At 47.3% G+C, this 12,014-nt stretch overlaps 6 protein-coding genes across 6 annotated transcripts; 4 read left to right on the forward strand and 2 right to left on the reverse strand.

Moving 5' to 3' along the window:
• Positions 1-78: 78 nt before the first annotated feature.
• On the forward strand, positions 79-601 carry COCMIDRAFT_108646 (uncharacterized protein; the record flags this gene model as incomplete). Its single annotated transcript, XM_007694773.1, has 2 exons — positions 79-495; positions 554-601. The coding sequence occupies 2 exons, from the start codon at positions 79-81 to the stop codon at positions 599-601; spliced, it is 465 nt and encodes a 154-aa protein (XP_007692963.1).
• Positions 602-2,026: 1,425 nt separating this feature from the next.
• On the reverse strand, positions 2,027-2,317 carry COCMIDRAFT_108624 (uncharacterized protein; the record flags this gene model as incomplete). The annotated part of the gene is made up of 1 exon (XM_007694774.1): positions 2,027-2,317. A coding segment is annotated over one exon (291 nt), but the record flags the coding sequence as incomplete, so codon positions are not given.
• Positions 2,318-2,423: 106 nt separating this feature from the next.
• Positions 2,424-2,851, forward strand: COCMIDRAFT_108610 (uncharacterized protein; the record flags this gene model as incomplete). Its single annotated transcript, XM_007694775.1, has 2 exons — positions 2,424-2,669; positions 2,771-2,851. The coding sequence occupies 2 exons, from the start codon at positions 2,424-2,426 to the stop codon at positions 2,849-2,851; spliced, it is 327 nt and encodes a 108-aa protein (XP_007692965.1).
• A 765-nt stretch (positions 2,852-3,616) lies between these two features.
• On the reverse strand, positions 3,617-6,261 carry COCMIDRAFT_9622 (uncharacterized protein; the record flags this gene model as incomplete). The annotated part of the gene is made up of 2 exons (XM_007694776.1): positions 3,617-4,023; positions 5,856-6,261. 2 exons carry the CDS (start codon positions 6,259-6,261, stop codon positions 3,617-3,619), a joined length of 813 nt encoding a protein of 270 aa, XP_007692966.1.
• Positions 6,262-8,414: 2,153 nt separating this feature from the next.
• Positions 8,415-9,812, forward strand: COCMIDRAFT_30562 (uncharacterized protein; the record flags this gene model as incomplete). The annotated part of the gene is made up of 1 exon (XM_007694777.1): positions 8,415-9,812. The coding sequence occupies one exon, from the start codon at positions 8,415-8,417 to the stop codon at positions 9,810-9,812; it is 1,398 nt and encodes a 465-aa protein (XP_007692967.1).
• Positions 9,813-10,125: 313 nt separating this feature from the next.
• On the forward strand, positions 10,126-11,672 carry COCMIDRAFT_108651 (uncharacterized protein; the record flags this gene model as incomplete). The annotated part of the gene is made up of 2 exons (XM_007694778.1): positions 10,126-10,200; positions 10,251-11,672. The coding sequence occupies 2 exons, from the start codon at positions 10,126-10,128 to the stop codon at positions 11,670-11,672; spliced, it is 1,497 nt and encodes a 498-aa protein (XP_007692968.1).
• Between the last annotated feature and the right edge of the window lie 342 nt (positions 11,673-12,014).

Here is a 12,014-nt window from a genome sequence, read left to right on the forward strand (position 1 = left end):
AATCGATTTCTTGGGATGGATTTGTATATAATGAGCTAAAATTACACCTATTCTGAAAAACTCGAAGTTGGTGCTTGTATGTTGTTTGATTCGCTTATGTCGGCTGCGAAAGCTCAAGGACTGAGTATATCCGATTTTCGAGAGGGCGACGTATTATTTGTACGCAGCGGATACGTACAACAATATGAAGCTATGTCGCCCGAGCGGAGAGAGAAACTTGATGAGTTGTATCAGAGAGAAAAGCCCGAAAACATTGGCTTGGAGCCTTCGAAAGAGCTCCTGGAATTTCTTTGGAATATCAGGTTCGCCGCCGTTGCAGGCGATTCAAGATCTTTCGAAAAGTGGCCCTGCACGGCGCTGCAATGGCATCTGCATGAGTGGTTGCTAGCAGGCTGGGGAATGCCGATTGGAGAGCTGTTTGACTTGGAGGACCTGAGCGCTACCTGTAACGAATTGGGGAGATATACGTTCTTCATTTCGAGCGAGCCTTTGAACGTGAGTCGTCTGGTCTCTCTGGTTTATCCATATTTTTGTTGACTTATTTTCAACCTAGGTGCCAGGCGGAGTTGCAAGCCCACCCAATGCTCTTGCATTTTTCTAGTGGTGCAAGAAGAGAGAGCCCCAGATTAGCATGATATGCATAGGAAAGGTACATAATAATGAATAGTGAATTACCGGGTTTTATTGGTGCATAAGTGCAAGCTCCAGCCAAAACTAAGATCCTAACAAATGTATCTGAATGCAATCCAGTTTCGCCGTATGCGCCAGAACGGGCAACAGAGAGCGCAGTGTTCAGACCGCTCGCAAGAGATCAAACGGCCGAATACCGGCTCCAGCGGCCATCGCCTCGGCGGACGTCCGACGAACGAGCCGGGATGCTCCGCGTACTTGCCACGCCTCGGAGGCTCTCCGATGGAGACACCCTACGAAAGCGCAATCGGAAGTGAATTGACTCGATAGATAATTGTTATGAAATTATTAGGTGATCCTTTGGTTCATAACTATATTTATCCTATTGTCTGCCAATTATCCATTCACACCGTCCACTTTTCGTTGTTCACTTCCACACATAACAACTATGATCGCCTAAGACGACGCCCCTCACTTTGTCGAATCTGTTTCGCACTCGGATTCCCAAACACGATGTGTGAGCTGTAATGTCCCTGATGCTAGGAATGAGAAACGGGATTGCAATCGATTCAAAATGGCCAAAATAGATGGCATGTTCACCGATATCAAACGCTCATCTCAGGACCTGCACACCGTGGCGCAGCTCATACTTGCATACACTTACGTTGGAGTCTCACCGATTATACATGCCCTTCAAGTAATCTGGACACAACAGTCGAATACTGAATGCGGATGCAGCTGTTTTCATCACTGCGCATGCCGACGCAGTTGATGAAGTGAAGAGCCTCGTGCGCATACCAATAGTTCCTCTACCCAGCTGCTACCCGACCGCGAGCCCAAATGCTGTCTTTGGAGTCGCATAACCTTTGAGCAATACTAATTAGTAATCAAAACATGTTGCCAGACTTTGTAGCCTGGATGCACACTGCTTACTATCAGTAAGCGGGTAGGGCTGGAGTGGCTGGCTTGGCGGTAGTGAAGTGGCCGACTTGGCTCGATTATGACATCCCATACTACTTATCGTGAGAAACCCTGTTCCCCTAGGCAACACTGATTAGTCACAATAGCATTCCTCCGAACCCCGCAATCCGAACCTCGATAAATACGTAACAGTAAGACATTCTCATTAATTTAGACACCTTCCAAGACTGCCCAGAGATATCATGCTGTCTCGTGTCAATACATCCAAGCCTTTAACGTTTACTCTTTTCAGTTGTTTAAGAATAGAACACCACTACGCCATGTTTGCAATTGTGTCTTGCTCAACGAATAACAGCAGATTCTTACATCTCCTCTATGCCAAATAGAATGCGTCCCTAGCTCCAGGATAACTATACTGTTAGGGCTGTATAACAGATGATAGCCCTGACAGTTGTAGACAGTGGGTATAGCTGGATCAGTTGTCCTCATTATTGGGATTCAAGAGTCCAAGTGATGCTAAACGCATAGGCAGAATAGGATGGCATACATCGTGTATAAAATTCAGCTGCTTACTGTGGAGGAGGCGCATGTCGGTGTATGATGCCAGATGAGGAGAATGGCCGCTTTCGCTGCGATCTTTCACCATGCGTTGGGAACACGACACTCCCTTTCGATGGGTAATCAAGGCAGATGATCTATTTCTATCCTTCGAGCGAACATAGAAGCAATCAATGGAGAAACAGGTATATAAGGGTATCCATTTCTCTGAGTATTTTCATCACTGCCACTTCACTCTAAAAGCTTCTTTACTACTGTCACCAGACATCTTGCGGTTACAAAGTATCTTCGCTCAAACTTTTGATCTTTTCAAAATGCGTTTTACCGCCGCTACCTTCGTTCTCGTAACTGCTGTCCTCCCGCATGCCTCTGCGTGGACTGTATGGGTAAACTGGAAATCCCAATGCGGAGGCAACTCCTATCGAGTGGATGGAACTGGCAGCACTTCTTGCCAGTTGACCAATGTTCCAGCCGACCAGAAAAAGCCTATATCTCTTACTCTCACCAATGGCCGCAATTGTGTTGGTTATATGTATGGAGACCGAAATTGCGGCACTCAAGTATGTAATCACCTTCTCTCTACTTTTTTGGGGATTTTTCCTCCAACATCATAACACATCCAACGATAGTACAATACTGACCAGACACCTGTGGCGTTTAGGTCGGAGGGGCGGTCGGTAATAGCGGCACAGTATGCTCAACTGATGTAGAATTTCAGTCCTGGAAAGTCGCTTGCTCATAAGCTCGACATAGACACCTCAGGCATCGAACTCGATGGAGGGATTACAATAGCGGAGGAGGTACAAACAGCTGTTCTTTTTCCTTCAAGCTTTTCAACAAAGCTAAGTCCTTGTCTCACTACTATTGGTGAATCCTAGCTATAGCAAAATAAAGTCGATCTCTAGAACGTTGACTCTTTTGCGCATTTGCAATGCAGTATGGACATCATAACACTGAAATACCGTGAAACGATGATCAGAGATATAATAGCACAGAGGAAACCGAGAATAGCGATCGCCACCTTGGAAACAAGAAATTGAAATTGAAGGTGCAACTCACTAGACTTAACTCAAGTACTAATACCATTCCTTCTTCCTTTCGGAAAGCTATAGGCCCTAGCTTCAGTGAATAGAACGAGGAGACTTCTTAAAGAAATCTTAGTAAAAGCTTGAGAAAGCCCTACCTTTCGCGCTAGTACTTCACCTTGTCCCAAGAGCACTTAGATAGCACGCTTAGAAGATGTAAAGTAACTTAGTTACTATATCAATAAGGCAAGCTAGATCCAAGTCTCTAGCATTAAGGTAGTTACGAAAATGGATACGATTCTGTACCAGGCGTTACGTTTGAAGAGGCAATGCAATGATGAAAATGGGAGATCCAAAGGACACGAAATTGTGCCATGGTATGTGAATGGAATGGACAGCAGTCTTGTAGGAAAGCTACGTGTGAGCCGGCATTAGGTCCTCGCAGCACTGTTGTGCAGATACGCACATGAGAAATTTAGCCCTTACACACACTGTAGATCGTAGAATGTATACACAGCGTTCGTCACAGTCTCATTAGTATCGCCAGTCCATACAACCCCCGCAACAGGTAGAGCGTATAATTCGCAGAATGGCCTGGTGACCCCGTAGCTGGCGCAGGTACCTAGGCTGCGACAGAAGCTTTTGCAGAGTTTGGAGTCAAATGGGACACCGTTGGCCATGCGAATATTGCGTTGAGGTGTTACGGTAAGTATTCTGGGGCGGAAGACATTGCAGAGAATGGGTGGAGGCGTGGGAGTCTCGATTGGTGTGGGGATTTCGATGGGCGTTGGTGTCTTGATTGGTGTCGGACTGTCAATCGGGGTTGGACTGCTGACTGGTGTATACAACTGAAGAAACGTAGATGTATCGATGGAAATTGAGTAGACAGCTAAGGATGGGTAAGGGGTTGGTGATACAGAGGGCGAAATAATGGGCGCATTGCCATAAGAGTAGCCCAAGCTTGCTGGTGAGAAGAGGGTAGATCGTAGAGACTTGGTACAAGAAGTTGAGGTTCGAGAAGTGACTGCAGGTGCAGGGGCACCAAAAGAGAGACAAAAAGTGGTGCAGATTGCAACTAACTGAGATTGCAACTAACTGAAAGAGTGACAGGGCCATTTTGAATATGGGAATTAGTGGCTTATGTAGATTAGAACCATCGGCTGAATATAAAGACTGTAAATATGCTCGAGAGCATAAGGGTGAAGAGGAGGGAAGAATCGGCGCGATGGCTCATTATAACTGTCAACAACGATACTATGCAACCAAAATAACATGGCGAGAGGCCCTGAACATCCGTGCGGTGGGCATTTACAACAAATGCTATTAGTCTGGCTTGCAAGCGGACGGAGCGGCCGATGGTCATTAGTGCGCGGGTGGAATTCGCTTCGAGCTGCTTTTTGCCACACAATTCTGCCAACCCTATCTATATATTATCTACCGCGCATATGTATCCTGAAAAATTGATCTCCCGGCTGGTAACATCAACTAATTTTGTACTGGAGATGTATAGTTATGTTAAAAAGAGGGGACTCTATGTTGCTCCTTTCAATTTCACACCGCATATTCAAGATTAGAGGTATTGAGTTTGTTCCAAATTACTCGGACTAGCGCGGGCGCCACCAGATGTGGCCGCATTGTAGATCTCAGTGGTTTTGCGGGCAGGTCCCTAAACACAAGCCTCTAGCAATCCACTTCTCTCCAAAGAGATAAGTAGACTGAACTTTCGCCAGGAGGATTACCTCCACAAAAAAGCCACGTGCCTTGACATATTGTTTAGCCAATTCAGGAAAAGTTTCATGTTCACTTTCGATGTTGGTAGTTGGAACATCCACAGCCCGGGTTGTGAATCTTCTCTGCCTGTTGATAACCCTACAGCAGGAGTATACAGGTGGCGCCATCTTGCCTTTCAGCTTTTTGTTGGGAGTGAGCGAATATGTGGTTGCTGGATAGTTGTAGCGACGTTATTGGATCAGCTAGCAGCTTTGACGGAACGTCATGTGAGGGCCCGTGTACATCTTTTCTTTGAGATTTTTATCCCGATCGATAGATTGCCGTTGAATCCAGTTACTTTATCTGCAGGGGATCGTGAATTGATGAGCAAGGCTACATCCAGTAGTGAGGGAAGGCATAGAAAAGGTGACGACCTGATGTAAATCGGGATGAACGGAAATAACTGCGAAGCAGACAATCTCGATAGGATATTAGATGGTCAGAGCATTTCAAGTTATCGAAATAACAGAATAGATCAAAACTTTCTCCCGCTGCTGATATGCACTCGAAGCTGAACGCACTGCCAGATTAAGGCGACGCAAGGCTGAACAAGAGCAAAAATGAATTCATCGTTTTCCATCGCTACTTCGAGACAACGAGCAACCATGTGCAAGATATTGAAACATTCAGAGCTGCAAAGTCGGTATAAAGAAGGCCAACAGGTGTAAATCACATGCACAACACACTTTCACAGTATCAACACAGCCAGCACATTCACACTCAGTAGCGTCTGAGCGGACGAGGCACAACACCCAATCAGCACAATACAATCACTCAAATCCCCTCCCACAAGATTAGAAAATGTCCAAAGTCTATTTATTACCAAGAAGATACTATCCGCGAAAGATCAAAGCAATCACATCCATCTTAACGCTCCCTTTTACCCGACCAAACCCATCCCGGTCATATACGCCCGATAATCCGCCTCGCACTCCGCGCCCAACCCCTCACTCCCCGCCTCTACTGCCTCATCTTCGCCCTCATCTCCACTCATTAGCAAGTCCTCAAGCTTCGGCACCGGCACCGGCAGCATCCTGTTACCCTCTTGCTTAAAATTCGCGCGCGCTTTGCTCTTCTTCAACACGAAATTGTCGCCTGAGCGGTCAAAAAGGCGTTCTTCGACGTTGTACATTTCCCACATGGGAGTTGGAGGGCGGAGAATGATAAGAGGGAGATTAGGATTGTTGAAACTCTCGAGGAGGAAGCCGATGCGGAGGGGTTTGAGGAGGTGACAGATGTGTTTCTTTATCTTTGACTTTTTGTTGTGGATGAGACGAGGGAGGAGTGCGTTGTTTTTGGGCTGTAGAGTAGGTTCAGAGCGGTCACGCTTTGGCAACATTTTCTTGATGGCTTGCATGGTGATATGGTGGGATGGGTGTGATTGCTTTTTTTAAGGCGTGTAATAAATATCTGGAAGTACAAGGTGAGGACTTATATAGGATAATAAGAGAGGATCGATGGGGCAATGTGCATGGAGAGAGTAGACATAGTGAATCAAGACATATAGTGATTGGTTCACACTGTCTGATAGAAAAAGTGTCAATGTGAGATCTCAGAGTTTTAGTCATCTATACACAGTAGTGAAATTGGTTTTGTACGATTGTTGTGCAAAAGGTAGAGATGAGAGAATGCGCCATTGGTTTTGAGGAAATCACATATTAGTCGGTTCGACAAGCTACCACGAGCGGTTCGGCAAATCTTATAGAGAAAACTTTAATTGATTGCCGTCTGTCGTCTTCTTCGTCTCTGTTTCTATCCTTTGACATGCGACATTCTGACTTTGTTGTATTACAACAATCCTAGTCAAAGCAAATTATTTCTTCCTTTTCGAGACTGACACAGCTTCCGTTATTCATGAACACCTGTTTGGTTCTGCGCGTCTTTCAGTCCGCTACAATCAGTACAATTGGAGCAGCTGATCTCGTCAGCTTCTTGTTCCAAACCGCCAAAATGCGCTCGTTCTCGCCCTGTGACTTTGTTTGAACTCACCCCGTACAGTCGGTACAACTGGTGCAATTCTGACAATCAGTACAATTCTCGCAGTCTGTGCAGTTGCGAGAGGATGTGCAATCTATTTAGTTGTCAAAAGACCTGTTTAGGCATTCAAGCGACGTGCTTGAGACGATTCATTGCCAGATGCAAATGTGGTATGATGAGATAGATGCAATACATTTATCCGTGAACATGTGCGATATAAGGCAGGTATGAACCAGTAGGAAATGACTTGCCTCTACAATCTGTACAGTTCTGGCCTAGTGCACATGAACGTAAGATCAGCTCTCAGTCTGCAGGTATGGTAAGCAGTTGCTTCACGTACAGTCCTTGCACCCTGTGCAGTTTGTATTATTGCGGTTTCCAGTATCTGCTTGTGACGCCGTATCCGAGCCAATTGATGACGTGCTGTTACCCATTGCGAAAAATCGGTTATGGAAAATATTTGATTACTGTAAGGGAAAATTGAATGCTGAAAGCACGACTACTGTAGAGTGGCAGTAGAACTATATGTGTGAAACCCAGCTTCTCGGTACAATTCTCTTATTGTTATTCTATGTAGATGGTGGAGGTGGGATATGCGGGTGCGACGTCATGTCTGACCGGTGGAGGATTCAAGAGGGGTAGCACATTGCGATAAGAAATCGATTGGAGGATACAAATATCAGATCTGCGATATGATCTTGGGATGGCAAAGCATTGCCTCTAAGCGGTGTTAGAACGGCTGATCGAAGGAGTGATAGCTAGGTAGCTTTGTTCGATGCGAATGCCTGCAGAAACTCGATGCGCTAATCAAGGTCATGCTATCGCTGTCTGGATGAATAGTAAGTGAAATGACCATGGCAAATTCTAGTGCATTTTAAATGTCTCGATGATTCGTTACATCATCGCGGTTGACATGCATATCGACTTTCGCTGGCTAAAGTGGATATTGTAGTATCCACGGATCGCGGGTTTGGTCAAGTCTCCACAACAGCATTGTGTAATTCTCATACTCACTAGCCTTGGATTCATGAGAAAAATGCCATTAAGACCTCGGAGCTCCAGGTGGAGGAAGTTGAAAAGCGGAATTGATCCGCACCCTTGGTAACCTTGGTATCGCTGACTCGAAAAGGACCGTAAAGGCAGTCGTGAGCGGTGTGGACTACGGGTCGTGTAATGTCATGGTTCAATACAATGTACATATACACAGCAGAGAGAAGACACGCGGTGTAAGTAATGCACAAATGGATATAGATATGCTAGTAATACTCAAGTTTATCGACCATGATTAAGTCATGCGCGCCGCTGTGATTGTCGGAAAAACCGCCGACCCCACCCTTTTTGAGCAACACGAGGTTATTGGCCCACATGCACGCCGGGTCGGCGTTTCGTTGAGTACAAGCAGCGGCCATAATCCATTTATTTATTAAGCAATATTATTCCCGGAATTCGCCATTGATGTGAGTTTTCGAACTGTAAAGTGACGCCCTCATCTTCATCTTCGGCCTGAAACGCCAACTCCAATGGTCAAGAACCATGACGACTCAACGCATCAACGCAGAAATGGGCAATGAGGCAGCGAAACCTGCCAACGTGAATGCCGATATCGAACAGGGTTTGCCTCAAGAAGAAGCCGAGCCTCCAAGTGTACACCAGCCATCTGAGAAGCCTAACCTGCCTGCTCTTGCACGAGTGCTGTCACGCCGATCTGTAGCATCTTTTGACCCCGGTCCAGCTCCTGATGGCGGTGTTCAAGCCTGGACCCAAGTATTTTGTACCCACCTGACTATCTTGACGACGTTTGGCTTCTTCAGCTCGTTCGGTGTATACCAGACCTACTACGAAAAAACGCTTGGCATCGAGCCGTCGACAATATCATGGATCGGGTCCTTACAAGTCTTCCTCCTCTTTTCTCTCGGCACTTTTACCGGTCGCGCTACTGATGCTGGACTCTTTCGCCCGGTCTACATGGCCGGAAGCTGTTTCCAATTAGTCGGTATCTTCACTTTGGCACAGTGTAAGAGCGCATGGCAGATCTTCCTCTCCCAAGGTGTCTGTCTAGGTATCGCAAACGGCCTACTATTCTGTCCTTCCATGGCTCTGGTATCCACGTACTTTGTCAAGCGCCGCGCCTTTGCACTTGGATTCACAGCATTGGGTGCTTGTACCGGCGGTGTAATTTTCCCAATCATTGCGCAGCAATGCCTGCCTAGCATGGGCTTCGCGTGGACCATCCGCATCATTGGCTTCATCATGCTCGTTGTGAACATGACGACGATTGCTCTGTATCGTACGCGACTTCCGCCGAGGAAAAGTGGTCCGCTGGTTGACTGGGTGAGTTTCAAGGAGTTGCCCTATACCCTGTACTGCACTGCGGCTTTCTTCTGTTTCTGGGGCTTGTACTTTTCCTTCTTCTACATCGGGAGCTATGCGCGCAACGTCCTCGGTGTCAGCTATCAACAGAGTATCAACTTGCTCCTTGTGCAAGTTGCCATGGGGTTTCTCTTTCGAATACTGCCCACGTACTACGCCGATAAAATTGGGGGGCTGAATGTGTTGACACCTTTTGCCTTTATCTGCGGCATCATGATGCTGGCATGGATCGGAATCAAGTCGATTGGTACATTATATGTCTTTGCAGCTATATATGGCAGCGGGAGTGCCGTTATTCAGGCATTGTGGCCTGCTGTCATTGGAACTATGAGCCGCGAGATGGATCTGAAGAAAACGGGTGTGCGAATGGGCATGGCTTTTAGCATTGTGAGTATGTCGAGTCTGACAGGTCCGCCGCTAGCCGGTGCACTTATCCAGATGAACAACGGCGACTATACATATGCAAACGTTTGGGCAGCCATGTCGTTCTTCGTTGGAGGGAGTTTGCTCGTGGCTACGAGGATATCTCTTGTGGGCTGGAACTGGAAGGCAAAAGTGTAGTTAAATTAGCTGACGGTTACATTGACTTTTGGCATTATATGGCCTTGTCTCCCCTTCCATTTTCCGTCTCCATCTTGATTTGCCTGTCAGAACTTTATCACAACGGGGTCAAAGGAAAATACCCATGTTGATTGGATAGTCGCATCGATCTGGTGCTGCACAGGCGCTAAACCAGATACGTCAGTAAGGCTTCGTGCGTAATTAAGTACCTCAGCCTTCAGGTACGATAGACGTGCCTTTACCTTGACCCTTCTTGTTTCTTACACAATGACGCGTCGCAAAACAAGCTGTCGCATTCTATTCGACAGTCGCAATGGCTCTGAGAGTCTCCCGGGGCGGTCGTGGACGCGGACGAGGCAGAGGACGCGGTAGAGGAAAGACGCAGCTGGTATGTGATGTTGGCGCATACGCCTAGAAAGCCGCTCATTGTTTTTGTAGTGGGAATGGGAGTCATACAAACCGGGTGCAGAGATTTATGAGCAGCTATGGCGTATCCGTAGAGAACCTGCCGTTGTTACCGCACAACCATCCGACGAGTGTCCGATACCACACGCCCAAACGCGAATTCTTGATCGACGACAAACCGAGGGCGCGGTAGTAAGAAATTACTACGTTGTTCAAATTGCACGTACTGGCGACAATGAAGAACATAAAGTCACAGAAGAGGTAGATCTCAGTTGCATATTGCACTACGTCTCTTCCGCCGAATTGGAGCGATTTGAAAATGAGCAGTTCAGACTCGAGGCAGAGGCAGAAGCTGTTGCGGTACAGGCAGAGATTGACGAGCTGATGCGCCGGCAACTGGAAAAGAATGCAAGAGGAGCCAAGACCACTGGAGCAGGAAGCCGGATGCTTAATGGACTAGGGTTACCTTCAGATGTACCGATGCAGACAAGAGGCAGGCCTCCAGGGAGACGTGGCAGAGGGAGAGGCAGAGGCAGAGACGGAAGCCTGGCTATGCGTCAAGGCGATTTGGGCGAGCAATTTGACAATTCTACCATGTTTCCGGACCAAGTAGCCCAGGATATACCTCCAGTAATTTCAGAAACCGATGGTGAAGAGAACCAAGATTCGGACGCGCGAATCCAACCGTCTCCAGGTCTGATGCGCTCGGCATTTTTTGCTAATAGCGCTCTGCCACTGTCGCCTGTTACAAAGAGACTATCCATTCCCGACGCCTACGACACCCAAGAGGATAAAGCAGACAATTTACCTACACCCATTGCGCAACAAGACTGCGGACTAGACGAAAACCAGCACCGTATCAAAAGGCTGAAACCCGGAAACCCAGACTCGGACCAAGATACATCAGCACCGTCCCCTCCGCAAATACCGACAGAAGCATTCTCAGCAGCCCTCTTCTCGGACCGCTCCTCTGCCATAGACGCAAACTCGAGTCCCCTTGTTCACGAGGATATCGCAGCAATACCGCCGACCGATTTGCCCGCACTAGGATCGCCCATGTTTAGATCCTCCGACTCTGGCGACTCGATCCCCGCATATGCGCCGTCGGGCTCTGCTAATCCTATACAGCCATGTCCATCTGCACTCAGAGGCGGAGTGGACAGCGACACTATACACATGACTGCGGATTCCATCATGGAAGACGAAAGCGGTAATGCAAATGGCAACGACAATGAAGCCACAGACGAATTCGTGGTTGAAGCGATTGAAGAGCATTATGAGGATGGGGATAAGACGTATTACCTGGTCAAGTGGGAGGGGTATGAGGATAGTCGTGATTGGTTGGCAGAAGAGGATTTGCATGGTGCGAGGGAGGTTGTTGTTGAATATCATGCTAGAATTCGGAGGGAGGAGGAGAAGAAGCCTGTCCCCAAGAAAGGGATGTTTTTTAAATGAGTTGGATTTGTGGGAGGTATCTTGGGTAGTAAGATATATGGATCTGGATGTGTAGGGTGAAGTGAAAGTTGGATAGCCGAGAATGTTTTTTTATAATACGGACATGTGCTATATTCTCCATTCCTATTTTGTTCTTTCTGAAAGCATATCACGGAGTTGACGTACGGACTACGTGTGTACGGTTGGGAGCGATGGCGTTGTATCACAGGCCAAGATGACGGCTGCGGTAAACGCGAGACCGTCAGGCACAGGCCGAGGTAGGAGCATGTCACTCGTGCCCGGAGCCCCCCATGCATCAACAACACACCATGTAAACGCATCCCTGTGCTCTGCAACGACAAA

The sequence above is a fragment of the Bipolaris oryzae genome (assembly GCF_000523455.1).
Source record: "Bipolaris oryzae ATCC 44560 unplaced genomic scaffold scaffold_241, whole genome shotgun sequence".
Lineage (NCBI taxonomy): Eukaryota > Fungi > Ascomycota > Dothideomycetes > Pleosporales > Pleosporaceae > Bipolaris > Bipolaris oryzae.